Here is a 19139-nt window from a genome sequence, read left to right on the forward strand (position 1 = left end):
ATTCACTTAATAAAGTCAGTAAATGCCGTCTTTCAGATTGCACACATTGCTGACATTATGAATTTTTCCGTCTAATTTAGTTTAAAAGAGTCTCATGAAGTCGCACGTTACTCTTTAATTGGAACTTTCCGTGAAGTGCTGTTCTCTAAGGCTGCAAGCAACAAAATGAGACTGGAGTCTGTCCTTCCTGTGGGGTCTCCAGAGACGCCTCAGTGGAGGGGAAACCAGCCCTGCTCCTTCTCTCCGACTTCTCCCCTATTTCTTCCCTTTAGGATCCAGCTGCCCCTCCCTGCCCCCTTCTATCTGCATGTGGGAAGATACTGGCCTATGTGTTTGTTTTAGTGGCTAAAAGATTGGTGGTTGTCTTTGGCGGAGCATGTTTATCTGTATATTTCCATGTGTGAAGAGAAAATGGAGCACAGAGGGCTGAGAGGAGGACAGAGAAGAGAATCAGGCCTTGGAGCAGAATAGATAAAGATGAGAAATGGAAGCCAGCTGTTGTGAGGGCAAGGTTGCATCACATCCTGAATTCATTAAACAGCATCTTAACCATCTTTAAAGCTTTGGAGTATAACCCACACATTTGTGAGTGAATACATTTTTTGACTTAGTTCTTTTTAATGAGTCAGTTGAACAGATTCACAAATCAGTCTGAATGGTAATGAATCACTCATAAAACGGTTTTTAAAATCCAGTAATCACAAATTACTGGGAAGATCATGGAAATTCATCCAACAAATAACGACAGATCATTTCTTCCTGTGATTATCGGGAAAAAATGTAGGGGACTTGGTTCAGTTCATCAGTTGTTGATTGGATGGAGACAGATCTGAATCCAAGCTTGCAGTCGATTGTAAGAAAGGGGCATGGTTTATGCGGACAAAAGGTTTACATGAACAAATACAATTTAAAAAAAAAATGCCTGGATGAATTGTTCACAATAAGATCAATAATATGCATTTAGTACATACACGGTAAATTTCTGTTTTGCAGACTTCAATCAAAATGTGTCCAGACTAAAAGTAAAGAGTAAAGCAAATGATGTTTTCCATTATATGTGCCCTTTAAATCTATTCTATTTTAGTTTCAATTTATTTGATTTTCTCAGGTTAATTTTCAAAGCTTCAAATAATGATTTTATGGAGAGGATTGAGATGACATAGACATAAATAAATAATGAGAGTGTAAAGTAGAAGGTGAAGCGCACTGGGGTCACTTTAGCTGCAGTCCCTCTCTCGCCAACAGCACAGCTGCTTTAGTAAATCATTTTACACATACAGATTGCACTAGGAAGACGTCATTGGTCCAGAGCTGGAGCACAATGCTGGTTTTCTTTTCCAAGTGAAGTCAGCTTTGTGGGTTTTTTTTTTTACCCTCCCTTTTTATCACTCTCTCTCTCTCCCCTCCCTCTGTTCCTTTTCGATACAGTGCACGACTTTATTATGCTTTTGGTATTTCTGGGTTTCTGTGTGAGTGGCATGAACAAAATTTGCACAAAACATCTTTACACACAGTCTTACCACGTACGTCAACTATCTAATTTTTTCAGTGAAGCACAAATGAACATGTTTCTTTACAAAGAAGTTCTTTGATTATACTTTTATTCAGCAAGGACGCGTTAAATTGATTTAACGCATTTACAATGTTACGAAAGATTTCTTTCAAATAAATGGTGTTCTTTTGAACTTTCTATTCATTAAAGAATCCTGAAAAAATAGTAAGCTGCATAACTGTTTGTTCAACATTAATAATAAGTAGAATTGTTTCTTAAGCACCAAATCGGCATATCAGAATGATTTCTGAAGGATCATGTGACACTGAAGACTGGAGTAATGATGATGAAAATTCAGCTTTGCAATCACAGGAAGAAATTACATTTTAAAATATTTTCGGATAGTAAACAACTGTTTTTTTTTTTTACTATGTTTTTGATCAAATAAATACAGCCTTGCTGAGCATAAGATAATTATTTTTAAAAAGCTAAAACATTTTGCAGACCCCAAGCTTTTGAACGGTAGTGTATACTTCTCCATAACTGTAGCATGGACTTTAAATCACGCTGCTGGCTGTGGAAGTCATTTACCCTCATAAGAACAGCTGCGTTGGGAAGAACCTTTATTTGAATGGGAGTAGAAAAACTCCATTGGTTTTGGGTCTTTTTCTTCAATCCTTTAGTTTTTGCTCCATCGGCTAATTGCATCAACAGTTGGTGTCTTGGCGTTCCTGTTTGAAACTCAAGTCCAGTCTCTCTCTCTCTCTCTCTCTCTCTCTCTCTCTCTCTCTCTCTCTCTCTCTCTCTCTCTCTCTCTCTCTCTCTCTCTCTCTCTCTCTCTCTCTCTCTCTCTCTCTCTCTCTCTCTCTCTCTCTCTCTCTTTCTCTCTCTCTCTCTCATTCTTTAGCTCTTTCTGTGGGTCGTCTCTGTGTAGCTCTCAGAATCCCCTGACCTCCTTCCCTCCCCTTGCAAATTTGACCCACATAATGTCTGTGAAAGTATGACAATCGTGTAGCAAGTTGAACCCCTGCCAATCAGCTCCGTGTCATTCTCTCTCTCCCACAGTCCCCTCCACCACCCATTTAACCCAGCTTTCCCTACAGTCGCATGCAGCTATAAACAGGATCCCAGAGTCATTACATGAAAATATCTCAGTCAGAACAAGTCTAGTTGTTATTATTCCCAGGTTTGTGAATACAACATTTGGATTTTGAGACAAAATCTCAAAATCAAGTGAGACAAGTGACAGAAATGACTTTCTCTTTTGCATGGAAATCAAAAAAAGATGTTTAGCACAATGTCCAAGCTGTTCTTTTTCCATAAAATAACAGTCAATCATTTACAGTTGTGGTCAACACTCTCTTTCATCAGATGATTTTGTATTTGACATTTTTAATATTTATTAGTTATATATTACATACACTACCATTCAAAATTTAAGAGTTAAGGTCATTTTAAAAGAAGACTCTTATGCTCACCAAAATACAGTAAAACATTAATATTGTGAAATATTATTATTATAATAATTTAAATTGTTTTCTATCTGAATATATTTTAAAATCAAATTTATTCATGTGATGGCAAAGCTGAGAAGTCCCTTCAATGTAAACCATGTGTTTCAGTATTTTTGTCCCAGTGCTCTGTATAAAAGCGGGACTGACGTATTGGTCTGTGGTCTGGGACGGCCCTTGCCTTGGATGGGCTCCAGTTGGCACTCCCATGAGATATCACAAGAAACAAGGAGTTTTTGAGAGGTGGCTATTAAGAAAGCCACATTAAAGAGCCTCTCCTCACTGTAGCGCTCCACACTCTGATTACAGGCCTTAGGATTTTAAAAGTGGGTGTATTACGAACTAACAGCTTTTTAACAGATTGGATTATTCGTCCTAAAGCATCCTGCTTTAGCCTCCTTTTTAGAGTCTTTGACCAAGGCCTTTAAACGTTCACTGAGAAGCCAAGACTGATCCCATGATGGTGTTTTTTTGTTATTGAAAGACGTCATCTCCCATAAATAAGACTGCCTGACACTTCCTTTCCACTGCCCCACTTTTGGATTTGCCCCTCCCAGACTGAGCATCTCCTCAAAGGGGTCAACTTCCTGTCCAGAATCAACTCTAAATTCAGCTTTCCTCTAGCATTGTGACCAGAAGTACATTTGTTTTTGTTTGTGGTATGAGGAGGAAAGCAAACATAAGATGCTTTTGTCCAAGGTTTCCTATGTCTGTACACATGCGCACATTCATAATTGCATACACGCATAATCTTAGAGGGGGATTTAATTCTATTTTGGCCAAAGTCTTTAAGTATTATAATTATTATTATTATTCATAGGATTAATAATATGAATTGTCATTGTGTTTTTTGTGTATTAATGTTTACACAGTGAAACAGTTTAACATGAGCTGCCTTTTTTGCAGTCTATCAAATAAACTGAAAATATTAAGTTTGGTTTGCCAAAGTAAACTTCTTTGTCATGACACACATTATGTTTCTGAATTTTGTCATAATTGATCATCTCCATTTTCTCATGCCTATTTGTGCATGTTATATTGTGGGACCATCTCTAAATAATCTACACTTACATTTTTGTCTTTTGAATTGTTTTTAAATTAGGAGCATAAGTGAGCAAGTTTTACTTTTAGTGTAGTCAGACAAATGACATCTGTGTTCGAAATCGCCCCCTATACCATTAAATGGGGCACTATTTGAGGGTACAGCCATTTGTAGTAATATCCGAAACCATAGTGGATGTTATCAAGTGCACTTATTAAAATCCCATAATACACCGCAATAATGTGTACAACCGATTCTCTGTGAGGGTCACGCCGAATGAATTCCCACATTGTAAGGTTTATACATGCTATTTTCCATGACGGTGTACAAGATAAATCGATTACACTTTATTTTATGGTGACGTAGTTACGTTGTACTTGCTCAAATAAGTACTGAGTAATATTAATTAACTACATGTAGTTACTATAGATTTACGGTTAGGGTTAGGTTTTGGTTTAGGGTTAGTTACTGTACTTGTAATTATGCATAACATACTGTTATTATTATGTAGTAACGTGTAACAATGTCACCTTAAATAAAGTGTTACCGATTAATCTTTTCATTACTACTGGAATTACCAGTTTGCAAAGTTTCAAATGATTATTTAAAAAACAAGCACAAATGATGAAAAAGCGTCAGTCCTTACATCGCATTCAGTGTCCGAATTCACTCACTCCTTCAAGTGGACTATATTAGTGGAATAATGTGGGGCCGATTACGAACACAGCCCATGTCATGTGTCAGTTCACTACTTTAAGCTATAAACACTAATATAATGCTGTTTAAGAACTTGTTTGAGACTTGAGAGACTTTTGGCTAAAGTCCAGTAGTGACAGGGAGAGCAAATTAAAAAGAGAGTGCTGTGACATTGAAAAGCATCTAACATGAGCTCAGTTCAGTGGAGAGTGGGTTAAGATGGACTTGTCTAACAAGCTCCCTCACTGATTCTTTCAAGCTGAAGAATGGAACTCAGGATAATTAGAGTAAGTCAGACAGCAGCGGCTGCTAGATCCACTCTCCCTGCAGACAGCATCCCAATTAGCCTTCATTCACACCCTACACCGAGACCGGCCTGGCCCCAGGACTCTTCTCATCTCTGCCAAATACATACCTGGGTTACAATACCCTGAGAGAGTCTCTTGTTTTGCTGACTCACTGGGTTTTCAGTGGACGTGAAGGTCAAATTACTTTCTCTCTCTCTCCCACACCTGTAGCACACAAAGAAAGATGTATTTTATGTGTTTAGTTTTGTAATCCTTTTCAAAGTTCATGAAGATAGACAAGGGTGTATGAAAAACAAACGTTTGTGTTGGTTTTGTTCTTTTCGGCTCACTGGATATGGTGCTTTATTCACAAATGTTTTGTGCGATATTTCAATTTTGTGCACAAGATACATTCACAACTTTGGTTGGAAATATAGCTACTGTGTGGATGGTGGATGTATATGTTAAAGGTAGCAGAAAAAGGGCTGAATTAATTAGTTTTTTTTTTCTGTAAAAATGCCAGTTTTACAGTGTACAATCCCTCTTAAATTACATATCTACACAGTTACTCTACTATACATAATGGGGGTTGTTTGGTTGGTGTGCTTTTTTAACATGCCAGACTGGCATGTGTCAGTGTCTTATGAAGTGTAACATAAACACAGGGTAAATGCCAGCGTAGCTCTGAGATGGACAACATGCTGTCAAGGAGATTTCGTTTAGACACAGGAGTTCAATGAATTCTGAAGAAAAACAAACTGAAGGAAGAGAACGAGGAAAATAGAGCAGTCCAAGTGGGGCTGGTGATAGAGGAGTAGGTCTCTGTATTTTCATTTCTCCTCTCCTTACAGTTAAAAAGGCCAAAGCTTGATCTCCACTCGCTCTGAGGGTCTCAAGCAAACACAGATGCAGCACATTCTCTTTGCTCTAAACATACACAAACATACGCAGGCAACCTTCAAAGAACAGGTTGGCTCTCTCTCTCAAACAAACATGGATCAACAATAACGCTCTCTCAACAAACTCATTCAAAGTATACAGAACAAGAATTTCAACACCTTGAGATCCAGGCAGGTTTTGCACTAACCTAACAAAATTTGTCTAAAAAAAGTGTGTCGTCTCCTCTAGGTGTTTCAGGACCTGGGTGTGTGTGTCCTGTCTGGGGCTTCAGAGGGGTATAACGTGTGTCTGTTTGCGTACGGACAGACGGGCTCAGGGAAAACGTACACCATGATGGGTACTCCGGTAAGTAACAGCACTAGCATGAGATAAAGTTATTGATGAAGCTTTATTTCAACCTAAATATTATGTCGTCTTCATCTTTGCAGGACTCCATTGGGCTGACACCAAGGATCTGTCAAGTAAGATGCACACCAGTAATGTTTTTTCTAAGGGAAATTTAAAAAAGTTAATTAAATGTCCTAATTTAACTAAGGCCTAATCCTGGCTTAATCTAAGCCCTGTCTGTGAAACAAGGCTATAATTTCTTTCATCTTCAAAATACAGTTTAATATATTTCTGTCCCTCCATTGAAAGTCTATGCAACCAAAGTTGACACTTCAAAAAGTTGATAAAAGCCCTATTCGCACTGGATTAGTATTACCTGGTGACCTCTAGTGATTTGTAATAATTGCAGAGGTTGTCTGTGATCTTAATCCCGTGCGAATCGGCCATGTCTGTAATTTGTAAAGTAAAAATTCCCCCGCAAATGATCTACCATATTTCGCTGAACACCGAGGTCCTGTGATAATATTAGTCCTGTGCGAATCGGCATCTCTGTGATTTGGCAGGGTCGTATATAATTTTTTCAAGGTTTTTGTTTCCTTTTATCCATCTTTCGCGAAGAATGGAGGCTGCGTTGGAGTGTTTTGATAGTAATTTGGGTGCTGGGTAATATTGCTATACCTACACCACAACCATACAATTTGCAGAAAGATGAGGCTGAAAATCATCAGAAGAGCGAAAAAAAAAAAAAAAAAGAATGATTAGATGGAGATGGATGACATGTATAACAACATGCGGTAAGGAACATTATTCTGTTTATGATATATCATACAGCTAGACCTATAATAACGACAAGACATTTCCAAGCAATAGCCTATTGACATCATATCTGGGAGATAAGTCAGTAAATTCGAGTAAAATCACAGGCTTCGCTTATCCTGTGCGAATGCGCCACACTAAATTCAGATGTGGGTGGGTAATTTCTAAATCACACGAGGTCCCCAGATAATACTAATCCAGTGCAAATAGGGCTAAAGACATTGGAAAAGTAATCCATATAAATCAACCTGTTTTGAGCATGTCTTTTGAAGTAATGGACTGTTTAAATAGAAAATGGAAGATCAAATGAGCTTTCTTGACACACATGCATCAAGCAAGTACAGTTGAGCTTCTGTTAACCATATTTGATGTGCTCTATGTGTGTTGAACAATGATCATAAAAAACAATTGTAAACAGAAGACTTGGATTAAAGGGATACTTCAGGATTTAGCATTAAGCTTTGTATTAGTAGAAAACCTGTAGTATTTTCGAATTACCATGCTTTCCACCCTCATATCCCCCTAAGACAAGAGATTTATGTATTTTTTGTCTGGAAAAAATCCTCCGATGACGCAAAAATCGTCATTTTGCGTCATCGGAGGATTTTCTGGCCAGAGGCTAAAGACTACAGCCAGTAGATGGCGTTGTTCCGCATGTTTTCAGCCCGCCCATAGAGGGTTGGATCTCACTCACAGAATGTACACAGTGTCAGCCGTCTTTCTTGGAAGCTAAGCTAGCAGGCTCTTGTTCTGTGGAGAAAGCTGAATAGTAGGAGAAAGCTGAGTAAGTAGGGGTTTCCATCCTCCTTTTCTCGGACTTGTCCCGCGGGCAAGATCATTCAAAATGTACGGGATTCAGCTTTTGCGTTCTGCGGTCGCCATTCATTGTTTAAGTTACATGCACACCTTTTGTTTCAATCTAACTGAATTCATTCCGATTGGTGAATCTGAATGTAGTGTTTACATGAACGCTAAACAAGTGATCGGTTGATGTGCGTTTTACCATTGCTAAGAAAATTCCCGCTCCTCCGTGAGAGATGCGAGACCCGGCGCGTCTCAGTAATGACGCCACCGGTCTCGCGCCGTTCTCCCGCGGCCGTCAGCCTCGTCCTGCTCGCCACAGTAAACATGATGAAAGAATGGCGACTGTAGAATGCAAAAGCCGAATCCCGGACATTTTCGGCGATCTCTAAATCCCTGGCAAACTCATCACGTAGGCTAGTCTTGTTTGTTTCCAACTGCGCTCCCTTACCGGTAGGCGTGGCCTCCTAAGGCAGCGAAGCAAGTGCATTCTGGGAGTTGTTGTCTTTCATCCACATAAGCCAAAAATACATTTTCTGGCTTTTCCCAGTCTAGAAAGCTCCAAATTGAAAAATTTCTTCACATTTCTTCTACTTAAATGACCTATTTTAAATACACATTCATCTTCCCAGAGGTGAAGTATCCCTTTAAACAACTCAATTCAGATGAATTACTTTTATTGATATCAATTTTTTCTTTTGTGGACTTTCAGTGGAGGGCTGAAAAAATTCTCAGTTTTAAATAAATATGTCTGCATTTGTGTTCTGAAGATGAACGAAAATCTTTTATTGGGTGAACTATCCCTTTAATAATGACATATATTTACCAGCACTGCCACTTTACATTATCCATGGCGTTATCTTTGAAAGTTTTCTTACAAAACAAGCCTTTTTTATCGTTTATTAAGGGTCTATTTAGGTCTGAAGTTGACTCTGCTGATGGACAGAGCTGTAGTGTTGAAATAAGGTGAGAGGAAAACCCTTGGATTCTTTTCCTTTGACACTTTCGCAACAGTACCAACAAACATATGCTGAGAATGAAGCAAGAAAAATGCCTGTAAGTGAAAGCAAATCACAACCTTATGTTTTCCCTCTCAGTTTTTTAGAGATTTATAATGAGCGTGTCCGCGATCTGCTGAGAGGTGCGGAGCAGAAGAAGCCAGCACCCCTGAGGGTTCGAGAACACCCAGAGAAGGGGCCCTACGTGCAGGGTGAGTGTTCACACGGCAAACTTTAAATGGCTTTCAAGCTGATTTGTTGTAGAAAGAACAAAACTGGTAAAGTAAGTCTGGTGAATCTCCTCAAACAAAGTCAAAATATCTCTTGTAACTTACACTTATGAAAACACGAGGAAAGCGCTCACTGTGTTATAAAGTTTAATGAATGGTTGTATATTTTTATTAAAGAAGTAATTGTGTACATAAGTTATTCGTTCCTGATTGTTTGCATTTGTAACTCAGGGTGTGTTCACACTTGGCAGATTTGGTTCGATTAAAACAAACTCTGGTGAGATTGCTCTGTCATGCCGGTTCATGTAAATAAGTATGAATGCTGCCATCCAAACCCTGGTGCAGTTCAACCGAAATTTGAATGCAACACTGACCAAAGACATCTAAACTAACCAAAAACAGGACGCAATGTCACAAGATGGGGCCCTTAGGAAGGACAGAATGCTGAAGCATACCTGTTTTTTCTCATCATAGTCACAATGTTGCCCATCACAGATTGGTACAGGCGTCAGAAACACTGTCTCCTTGCAGCAGATCTTTATTTGTGTGCTACGGAAGACTCCTTTACACATTTTCATAAAATACCATCATACGTATGCACATACAAGCCTAGAACACAGAATTGTTTTGGATGTTCAAGTTAAGTTCTGTCACAAAATAAAACATTTTTTTTTTGTTTCTTTAGGTTCAGTCTTAAAATGACAGTGTGAACGCTAAGCGAACCAGGACTAAATGTATTGTTTTCTTTTTTTAGTCCAGACCAAAAGAACCAAGAGAACCGAACCACAAGTGTGAACATACCCTCAGTTCCCACCACAGCTTGTGTTGAGCGTAGCCAACTTGTAGGCTTTGCTCTCTCTCTCTTCCTTCTTGTCCAACATCCAGTCATTGTGTGTATTAGGAGAAAGCCCAGTGCAGCAAAGGAAGTGACCTCACTTCCATGTGGCTTCTGGGAGCTGAGTAGAAAGACATTGTGTATTGACCAGATGTCTTTCTCAAACATGTAAACACAGTAACTCCAAAAAGTATTTGGACGTAATGGATACTTGAAAAGGTTGAATTTTCCAAGCATTAAATAACAAAATACATGCCTTTTCTCATAACTGTTCTGTTTTTTCAATTATATCCCCGACAGATTAACAACCAGTTGGACAACCAGATCTATATTATAATATGTATGCATATATTACAATTTAAAACCTAACAAATGAAAATATAATGTAAATGTTTTGCTTGAAAATTTGTGGTCACTATACGCACATGCACATTTAAACTGAGGCTAAACTCAGACCAAATTACATCATAAAAGACCAATTAGTAAATGTTTTAGCACCGCAGTCCACTTTATATTAAAAGAGGATTTTGCATCTGAGTGTCATTCTCAGGCAGGAAGAGAGTATCTGTGACTCAAATTGTGGAAAGGATGATGATGATGCTATTATGTGTTTATCATAGGTCTTTCTCAGCATGTAGTGACCGACTACAAGCAAGCAGTGGATCTGCTTGAGGAGGGCATCGCTAACCGCATCACAGCCGCTACACACGTTCATGATGCTAGCAGTCGATCTCATGCCATCTTTACTATTCAATACACACAGGTTTGAATCTCTGATCATGTCCATAGCATCTGAAGATCTCCCATTTGTCTTTTTTTTTAAAAGCAAACTGCATTAAACTAGTGTTGTTGTATGACTGGTTAAAGCACCTTAAAGCTCTAAATGGCTGCAAGTCACACTGGATATTTTCTTGATTCATCATCCAAGTGTCAAAAAATATAATTAAATTAAATATACATTACCATTCAAATGTTTCGGGACAGTACGCTAATACTTTTATACAGCAAGGATGCATTACATTGATCAGAAGATTTCTGGTCCTAATCGAAATTGAACATAGAATTGAAAAGAGTTGAACTTTCTATTCATCTGCAAAGAATCCTGAAAAAATGTATCACGGTTTCCACAAGAATATTAAGTAGTACAACTGTTTTCAACATTAATAATGATAATAAATGTTATTTAGCACCAAATCAGCATATTAGAATGATTTCTTCAGGATCATGTGACACTGAAGACTGGAGTAATGATGCTGAAAATTTAGCTTTGCATCACAGAAATAAATTACATTTTACAATACATTCAAATAGAAATAGTTATTTTAAATTTTAATAATATTTCACAATATTACTGTTTTTCCTGTAGTTTGATCAAATAAATGCAGCCTTGCTGAGGACAAGAGACTCCTTCCAAAAACATAAAATATCTTACCGACCCCAAACTTTTGAATGGTATGTTGTAAAAATGATTTTTAGAAGTTGTAAATAGAACAAAAAATACTGGAGTATGTTTTGCAAAAAAAAAAAAAAAAAAAAAAATTCTACTTAAAAATGTTATGTTTAAATCAATGTATTACTTACAGTATCTTTGTAATTATTTGTGACATTAACAGGAATTTAGCAATTTCTGAGTGAAAATTGTACACTACATTTTCTTTTCCAGTGTAGTATATATTGTAGTGAGAATAGTGTTTTCTTTTTATAGGCTATTCTAGAAAATAACCTTCCTTCAGAAATAGTGAGCAAGATCAACTTGGTGGACCTGGCTGGCAGGTTAGTGTCTTTTGTTTAACTTTAAATAATCATTCCTCTCAGGCAGTATAGATCCTGTAAAGTCAACATCTAGATCAAGGATGTCCAAACACAGTCCTGGAGGGCCACTATCCTGCAGAGTTTAGCTCAAACTTGCCTCCACACAACAGCTTGGATGTTTCTAGTATGCCTAGTAAGACCTTGATTGGCTGGTTCAGGTGTGTTTAAGTTGGGTTGGAGCTGAACTCTACTGGACAGTGGAATAACCAGGAGCAGGATTGGACACTCCTAATCTAGAATGTGGCTTTTAGTGAACATGATAGAGATGCCCCCTAGTGGGTGATCTCTGGAATGCAAGCGCAATGGTGAAAAGTAAAGTTCTGACACTGACTCTGCCTCTCTTTGTGCTGTGTCAGTGAACGAGCAGACCCTCAATACTGCAGAGACAGAATAACTGAAGGAGCCAACATCAACAAATCTCTTGTCACCCTTGGCATTGTCATATCCGCTCTTGGTAGGCACTGGCCTTCTTAACTCTTATCATCCTTTCTTATCTTCCTTGTCATCACATTTCACTTTGTTTTTCTAGCCCAAAACTCTCAGATGTTCAGCAGCAGTCAGAGCATTAACAGTGTGCTCAGTGAGGGTGAAGGGAGCACCGTGGGCAGCCAGTCCAGCTCTCTGTCGGGCAGCGGGCGCAGGCACTGCTTCATTCCCTACAGGGACTCTGTCCTCACCTGGCTTCTCAAAGACAGTCTGGGCGGCAACTCCAAAACCATCATGGTTGCAAGTAAGTCATTCAGCATGGTGAATTGTTGGTGTTTGTTGCAGTGCCAGAAGAATTGATTCTGAGATTTGTTTTTCGCCAGCTGTCTCGCCATCCAGCAGCAGCTACAATGAAACTCTGAGCACCCTCCGCTATGCAGCTCATGCCAGGAACATCGTCAACAAGCCAAGAGTCAATGAGGTTTGTCCAAATGCATTCAAAATGTCGGCACAACATGTTTTTCTTGTGAGATGAAGTTAAGGAATCTAAAAAAAAAAAACGTGTTTTACCTCAGGACGCCAATGTGAGGTTGATCAGAGAACTGCGAGAGGAAATTGATCGTCTGAAGAGCATGCTGCTCAACTTTGAAATGGTATTAGAACGTGTCTGTGTCCTGACTTTTTCATTGTCTACATATTTTAGTAATCATCATTGATATCTTTTGAATGCATAAACACTGCAAATTCATCCTGTTTTAAAATTGGACATTACATTTTCATGGAACTTTAAAACTTAGCTGGCTCAATTTGTGTGACATCAACTTCAATTTTGGAATACAACTTGGTTAGACATATAGTACAGCTTTGATTTGTTTGTTTTTTAGAGTCCAAAATATTATGTAGTGAGACCAACCTGTCAAGCCATTTAGAACATATTTGAGGTTTACTAATTAACTGTATGGAGTGAGAATTTGGACATAAGAGATTTCACTGTCCAAATTTCACATCAACAATAACAGACACCAGTCTTCTTGTCCTGTGCTCTTTGCTGCTGCTTAGGAATGGACACTTGTCAGGTGCCTGGTTAGGATATGGTGTCACAATGCCAATGATGTTAGCCAAATTTCCATACTTGTATAAGACAAAAGTTGCTGACTGCTAATTGTTTTTTCCATCCACAGCAGAGGAACCCCAGTCCGTCTCTCAGTGATGAGAGAGAAGGTAGCTTGTCTGATATAGTCCTACAGAATGAACTGAAGGTTAGTTCACGTCCTTGAAACGCTGGAGTCTGTGTTAATTCTGAGCTCACTCTGTAGGAGCTCTCTTTTATGTGCACTACTGTTCAAAAGTTTGGGGTCGATAAGATTTTTAAATGTTTTTGAAAGAAGTTTCTTATGCTCACCAAGGCTGCATTTTATCGTGACTTTACTTCATGTAATTGCAACTTTATATCTTGCAATGTGACCGTTTCCTCATAATTACTATAACAAAAAATACAGTAAAATGAGTAGTATTGTGAAATATTATTCAAATAAAAATAACTGTATTTTAATATATTTTAAAATATACCGTAATTTATTCATGTGATGGCAAAGCTAAGTTTTCAGCATCATTACTCCAGTCTTCAGTGTCACATGATCCGACCTTCATAAATCATTCTAATATGCTGATTTGCTGCTCAGAAACATTTCTTATAATTATCAATGTTGAAAACAGTTGTGCTGCTTAATATTTCTGTGGAAACTGTGATATATATATTTTCAGGATTCTATGATGAAAAGAAATTTCAAAAGAACAGCATTTATTTGAAAGAGAAATCTTTTGTAACATTATAAAAGTCTTTTTATATTTTTAAACAAAAAACTAAAATCTGACCCCAGACTTTTGAACAGTATTGTACTTTTATAAGGAATTCTATAACTGTTCTGTAACACTTCTCATGTTACTGTCTTCCTAGGATGACTCACTTGTGTCGTTTTTGTGTGTGCGTGCGCGTGTGTTTTCCAGTTGTCTTTTCACTTGCTTTTTTCACAGTCGCTCATGTTTCCTCTGCAGGTGGAGCAGCTGACTAAAGACTGGTCTGACAGTTGGCGTGATAAGCGAGCTCTGTTGGAGCGCTACAGTGTGGACATTAACCAGGACAGGGCAGGAGTTCTTATCCGCTCGCTTCTGCCCCACCTCATCGCTCTAGAGCCAGACGTCCTCAGCACAGGCGTCACTATCTACCACCTTCGGGTAGAATTATTCAGCTAGTCATACATTGCTTTTTCCTGTCACATCCATATTGCCTTCAGCTAATCTTTACTCTACAAAATCCTTTGCTCTTTCGGGTCATTAACCAATGATTCTTTCTCTTTTCCCTCCAATAGATTCTCCCTTCATCTTTATTTCTCTTCTGTCTTTTCTTTTCTTGTTCTATGTGCAAAACTCTTGAGATTCTTCTCACAGGAAGGTAAAACAGCCCAGAGCTATGGTCATGTGGTCCAGATATTCACCCTCTCCTTTTTCACTTTCCTTCTTTCGTACTTCTGTGTGATTTGTGCTGGAACATTTTAGTGAGTTACTCAGTGGTGTATGTAAATCTGTGCGAAGAGGTTAGTCCTGATAGCCTGTAAAAAAAAACTCAAGACTGCAATTTCAGCAGTTTCCTTGCTTTAAAAGTTAAAACCACCTGGGAATGATTGTGCGCCCTTGGAACCAGGCTTATATAAGCAGGCTTTTTATCCTCTATAAACAGTAGACAAATCCTGTGCTAGGCTTTGAGGTGTGAAAGAAACAAAAATTATGAAATGGAAGAAGAAAAGGTTTCATTCTGGCCATGCACTAAATGCTCACATTGACTCCTTTTAATGTTTGTTTCATTTTGGTGCTATAGGAAGGGGTGACAAGAATTGGGCCCCAGGGCGACAATCTGGAAGAGCCTCACATAGGTATCTGATATTCATCTCAGCATCTTTAAGTACTATGGTCCGTTTACATCTGGTACTAACTGTGCTAAATAGAGTTCTGCAGGGATGATGCAATTTTGTATGGAATGACCTATAAAAAGAAATCAACAGGTTTTTTGAATGGGGTTTTTGGTTAAATGCCTGAAATCAGGTCTGTGGTTACAGTAACACAAACTCAAAATATTTTTGTTTTATTCTAAGACATAAAATACATCAGTAATACCCCTTGTGATTTAAAAAAAAAAGATTTTACTCATCTTTAAAAGGTGGTTGCTAACAATTGGCTAAATCGGACTACTGAGGTTGTCGGGGGCATTAAACCTCATTATGAACAAACATTATGAAAACTCATCTACTGACGAGTCCACTTTCACAGCCTCATTGTGTTTATAATCATGCTCTTGCAATTATTCTATCTTAAACTTTCAGGAAACAAAAAGTGGTCAGAAGCTTAGTAATGGTTATGTTGAAGTCATGAAACTGGTGTAGTTTGTCTATAGCCTACGTTTAGCTTTATTCCTGTGGCGACTGTAATTAGGCTTGCTTCTTGTGATCGGATTGACTTTCGGAGGTGGTCAGAGACGCATATTTTGCCACATCGCAATTGTAGTGTAATGTGTTAAGATTTGACATGTGTTGAAACCAGTCTGAAGACCTGTATGGCAATATAATAGTTTGAAGTGGACAGCAGTGATTAACTTGCACCTCAAACCCTCAGTCTTGCCAGAAGGTTCCTCCTGTGAGATCGGAAATAAGAGCGGGGTGGTGACTCTGAAGCCAGTCTCAGGGAACATCTGCATGGTCAATGACAGAGAAATCACAGAGCCCTGCAGACTTGCACAAGGTAAATGCAATGTGCAGAAAATTACCCTTCATACCTATTTATGTACGAACAAAATAATGTGTTTACATGACATATTTTGATTATCCTGATGTATTATTGTGTATCTCTATTTCCCTTAAGGTGCAGTGATTACCTTAGGAGGACTCCATAAGTTTAGGTTCAACCATCCTGCAGAGGCGGCTGTTCTGAGGGAGAGGAGACTGGTACAGTCCATGCTTTGTAATGCATAAATCCACTAAAAATTACCTTGAGATACGAGGGCTGGAATATTTTAACAATGTCTTTTGTACTTTTTAATGTGAAATATTACATACAAAAATGAAAAATATCTTCGTACTAGTCTAAAAAAAAAACTTCCTTTTGGGTTTGGAATGACTTGAGGGTGAGTATATGATGACTGAATTTTCATTTTTGGGTGAGCTATACCTTTAGGGTTTTAGTTAGTAGTCCTAAAAAAATAATATTACTTGTTTGTAGGCTTTTTTTTGTTTGTTTGTTTATTAGCATATTTTGTAGGTCATCTTTTAATTTATTACTCAGTCAGCCTTATTTACTTAAATAGTGGGCAATTTTAAAGGGAGACTTTAAGAACTTTAAGTTACATTCCTAGAGATATTAGTTTGATTTGTGCTTGTGCACTGTTTTTGTAATAAACTCAGAGTAATTGTATTTCTTAAATCTAAATGCCTAACCAAGGTAGAAACCTTCTGAAAAATAATGTCTCTGATCCAAATCTGTTGAGAAAAATGTATTGAGGTATTAAATGTATTTTTCTAGGGCTTTCAAAGTTAACATACAATTAATGAATTAACTCATGAGGTTAATTAAATGTCTAATGGCATTATTTTGTATGTAATGCAATTAATGGATATAATGTAAAATGTTGGTCTTTGCAGACCAGTGAAGGAGGTTTGGTCTACAGCTCTACAGAGCTCAGCCTACCCAGTTCTGACACCAGGTAAATATGATTTTTTCATTCAAAAGCAGTACATTTTCGAACTATATATGTATCGTACAAGTTAATGATGTTTCTAAATGTTCCTCTGGTAATGAGCCCTCTGGAGAAAATATTGTTTATAGAGTTGTCATGGTGTTGCTTGGTTACTACAGGGAGTATGTCGAAAACAAAAGAAATGAACAATGGAAGTAAATTAGACTTGTGTTAAAAGGTCTCTGATTTTTCAGCACCATCTGTCATTTTCTGGTTGACTAGTGGATCATCCTTAGAGTTTGCGTTTGTTGTGTGCTCAGGGTTGCTGGAGCAAGTGTTCATGAGAGCGGCAATGGGACAGCACCCAGACATCGACTAGAGGAGCAGCAGTGGTACATAGAGTGTCTAGGAGAGGAGATTCAGATGGAACAGAAAAGAGCGGAAAGAGATCTGGAAAGAGAGCAGGCATGTCTCCGACAGCAGTATACTGAGAGTGAGTACAGAAAACACACTGAGTTGTGCTTAAATGCTGGATTCAATGCTGAATTGCACTTTTGTTATAAGAGAGTTTACTGCTATTTTTATAGCATTCAGAAAGGTTGAACTGAAATACTATATTATGTTCTTCAGCAAAGAACTTAAAACATAGACTTTTAAGTAATAGATTAAAACCTTTCATCCTAGTCAAATACTATAGCAAATGAACCTTGAATACCTGACAGTAACTAAGAAATTGTCCTTTCAAATTGTTGTTTCAATTGTAAAGCCTTGTGCTTCTCTAAACTCTGGTTTCTTTTGCATCTAAAGTCAAGCGGTGGATCTTGCAAGAAAAGCAACGGCTTGCAGCCCACAGGGAACAGGGAATACTTGAGTCAGGGGTTCAGACAGATCTCATACTTCCTATTGGTTTATCAAGTCAGGGGACTGAGAAAGAAGGCAGTGCTGAAACAGTCCCACCGTCACTCTTAATGGGTGACAGGAAAAGGGTGGTGCAAGAGGAACTGCTGAAACATCATGCATTGCGCAGAGCTGAGAACCGTGTGCGCCGCAAAAGGTTACATTACCAACTGGAGAAGATTGCACGAAAGCGCCATCTGTTGGAGGCTAAGCGAGAGCTGCAGAGGATGGAAAATGAACTTCTACAAGGAGGCGATGAAGCCTCGTCTTCAGAACTGGGGTACTCCTCAAAGTTCAGGGGACGCCCAATGACTTTACGAAGGCATTCCTTTTCTGCTGATCTGCTGTCCCGATTGTATCCCCAGCACACTCCCATTTTTAGGTAGGTGTAAACCAGGTGGATAATTAACATTTGTGATGCGATCTGGGAAAACCCGTCGGATGTCGCGCTGGGCCGTTTTCAGTAAATTCCTAAATAGTTTGATGTCAGTTTTTTTGTCAATTTTTTTTTTCCATTAAATTATTATTCTATAACATCTTTTCTCTTATCTCTGAAAATATCTTGGCAAAATTCCCTTGTTTAGTGCAGAAAAACAGCGATTTATAGTGTCAAGCTGAAAATACTCTCTCTAATGCATTCTATGTGACCATTTTCTCTAACGCCCGGCAGAGGTGAAAAAAAAAAAACAATCGCCGTATATCCCATACACCTGTCCATCTCTTAACACTACAAAGATAGTTTACCTTTAAAATAAACCACATACAGTACAGGCCAAAAGTTTGGACACATTACTATTTTTAATGTTTTTGATAGAAGTTTCTTCTGCTCATCAAGCCTGCATTTATTTGATCAAAAATACAGAAAAAAATGTAATATTGTGATATATTATTACAATTTAAAATAAGTGGTTTTCAATTTATTATACTTTAAATTATCATTTATTTCGGTGATGCAAAGCTGAATTTTCAGGATCATTACTCCAGTCTATCAAATGATCCTTTAGAAATCATTCTAATATGAGGATTCATTATCAAAGCTGGAAACAGTTCTGCTGCTTAATATTTTTTCATAACCTGTGATACTTTTTTAGGATACTTTGATGAATAAAAAAAAGAAAAAGAAAAAAGAAAAGAAAAAAAAAGAAGCAAATGTTTTCAAGATAGAAATCTTTTATAACAACAATATACACTACTGGTCAGTAATTTGGGGTCAGTAATTTTTTTCTTTATTTTTTTTTTAAATAAATCAATAATTTTATTCAGCAAGGATGTGTTAAATTGATAAAAAGTGATAATAAAGAAGATTTATATAAAAAAAATATATATATATATATTTTGAATAAATG

At 37.8% G+C, this 19139-nt stretch overlaps 1 protein-coding gene across 1 annotated transcript in view; it reads left to right on the forward strand.

Annotated features, from left to right (window-relative positions):
• stard9 (StAR-related lipid transfer (START) domain containing 9) overlaps positions 1 to 19139 on the forward strand; it is a 47126-nt gene that overhangs the window by 12846 nt on the left and 15141 nt on the right. The window contains exons 4-21 of the mRNA XM_079852964.1: positions 6157 to 6273; positions 6357 to 6389; positions 8780 to 8838; positions 8970 to 9082; positions 10556 to 10698; positions 11641 to 11708; positions 12104 to 12201; positions 12277 to 12477; positions 12557 to 12654; positions 12749 to 12826; positions 13355 to 13432; positions 14229 to 14408; positions 15049 to 15103; positions 15840 to 15965; positions 16086 to 16168; positions 16862 to 16923; positions 17217 to 17389; positions 17704 to 18175. Of these exons, the coding sequence (XP_079709090.1) occupies positions 6157 to 6273; positions 6357 to 6389; positions 8780 to 8838; positions 8970 to 9082; positions 10556 to 10698; positions 11641 to 11708; positions 12104 to 12201; positions 12277 to 12477; positions 12557 to 12654; positions 12749 to 12826; positions 13355 to 13432; positions 14229 to 14408; positions 15049 to 15103; positions 15840 to 15965; positions 16086 to 16168; positions 16862 to 16923; positions 17217 to 17389; positions 17704 to 18175 (2237 nt within the window). The remainder of the gene's footprint in view (positions 1 to 6156; positions 6274 to 6356; positions 6390 to 8779; positions 8839 to 8969; positions 9083 to 10555; positions 10699 to 11640; positions 11709 to 12103; positions 12202 to 12276; positions 12478 to 12556; positions 12655 to 12748; positions 12827 to 13354; positions 13433 to 14228; positions 14409 to 15048; positions 15104 to 15839; positions 15966 to 16085; positions 16169 to 16861; positions 16924 to 17216; positions 17390 to 17703; positions 18176 to 19139) is intronic.

Source organism: Squalius cephalus (genome assembly GCF_949319135.1).
Source record: "Squalius cephalus genome assembly, chromosome: 20".
Classification (NCBI taxonomy): domain Eukaryota; kingdom Metazoa; phylum Chordata; class Actinopteri; order Cypriniformes; family Leuciscidae; genus Squalius; species Squalius cephalus.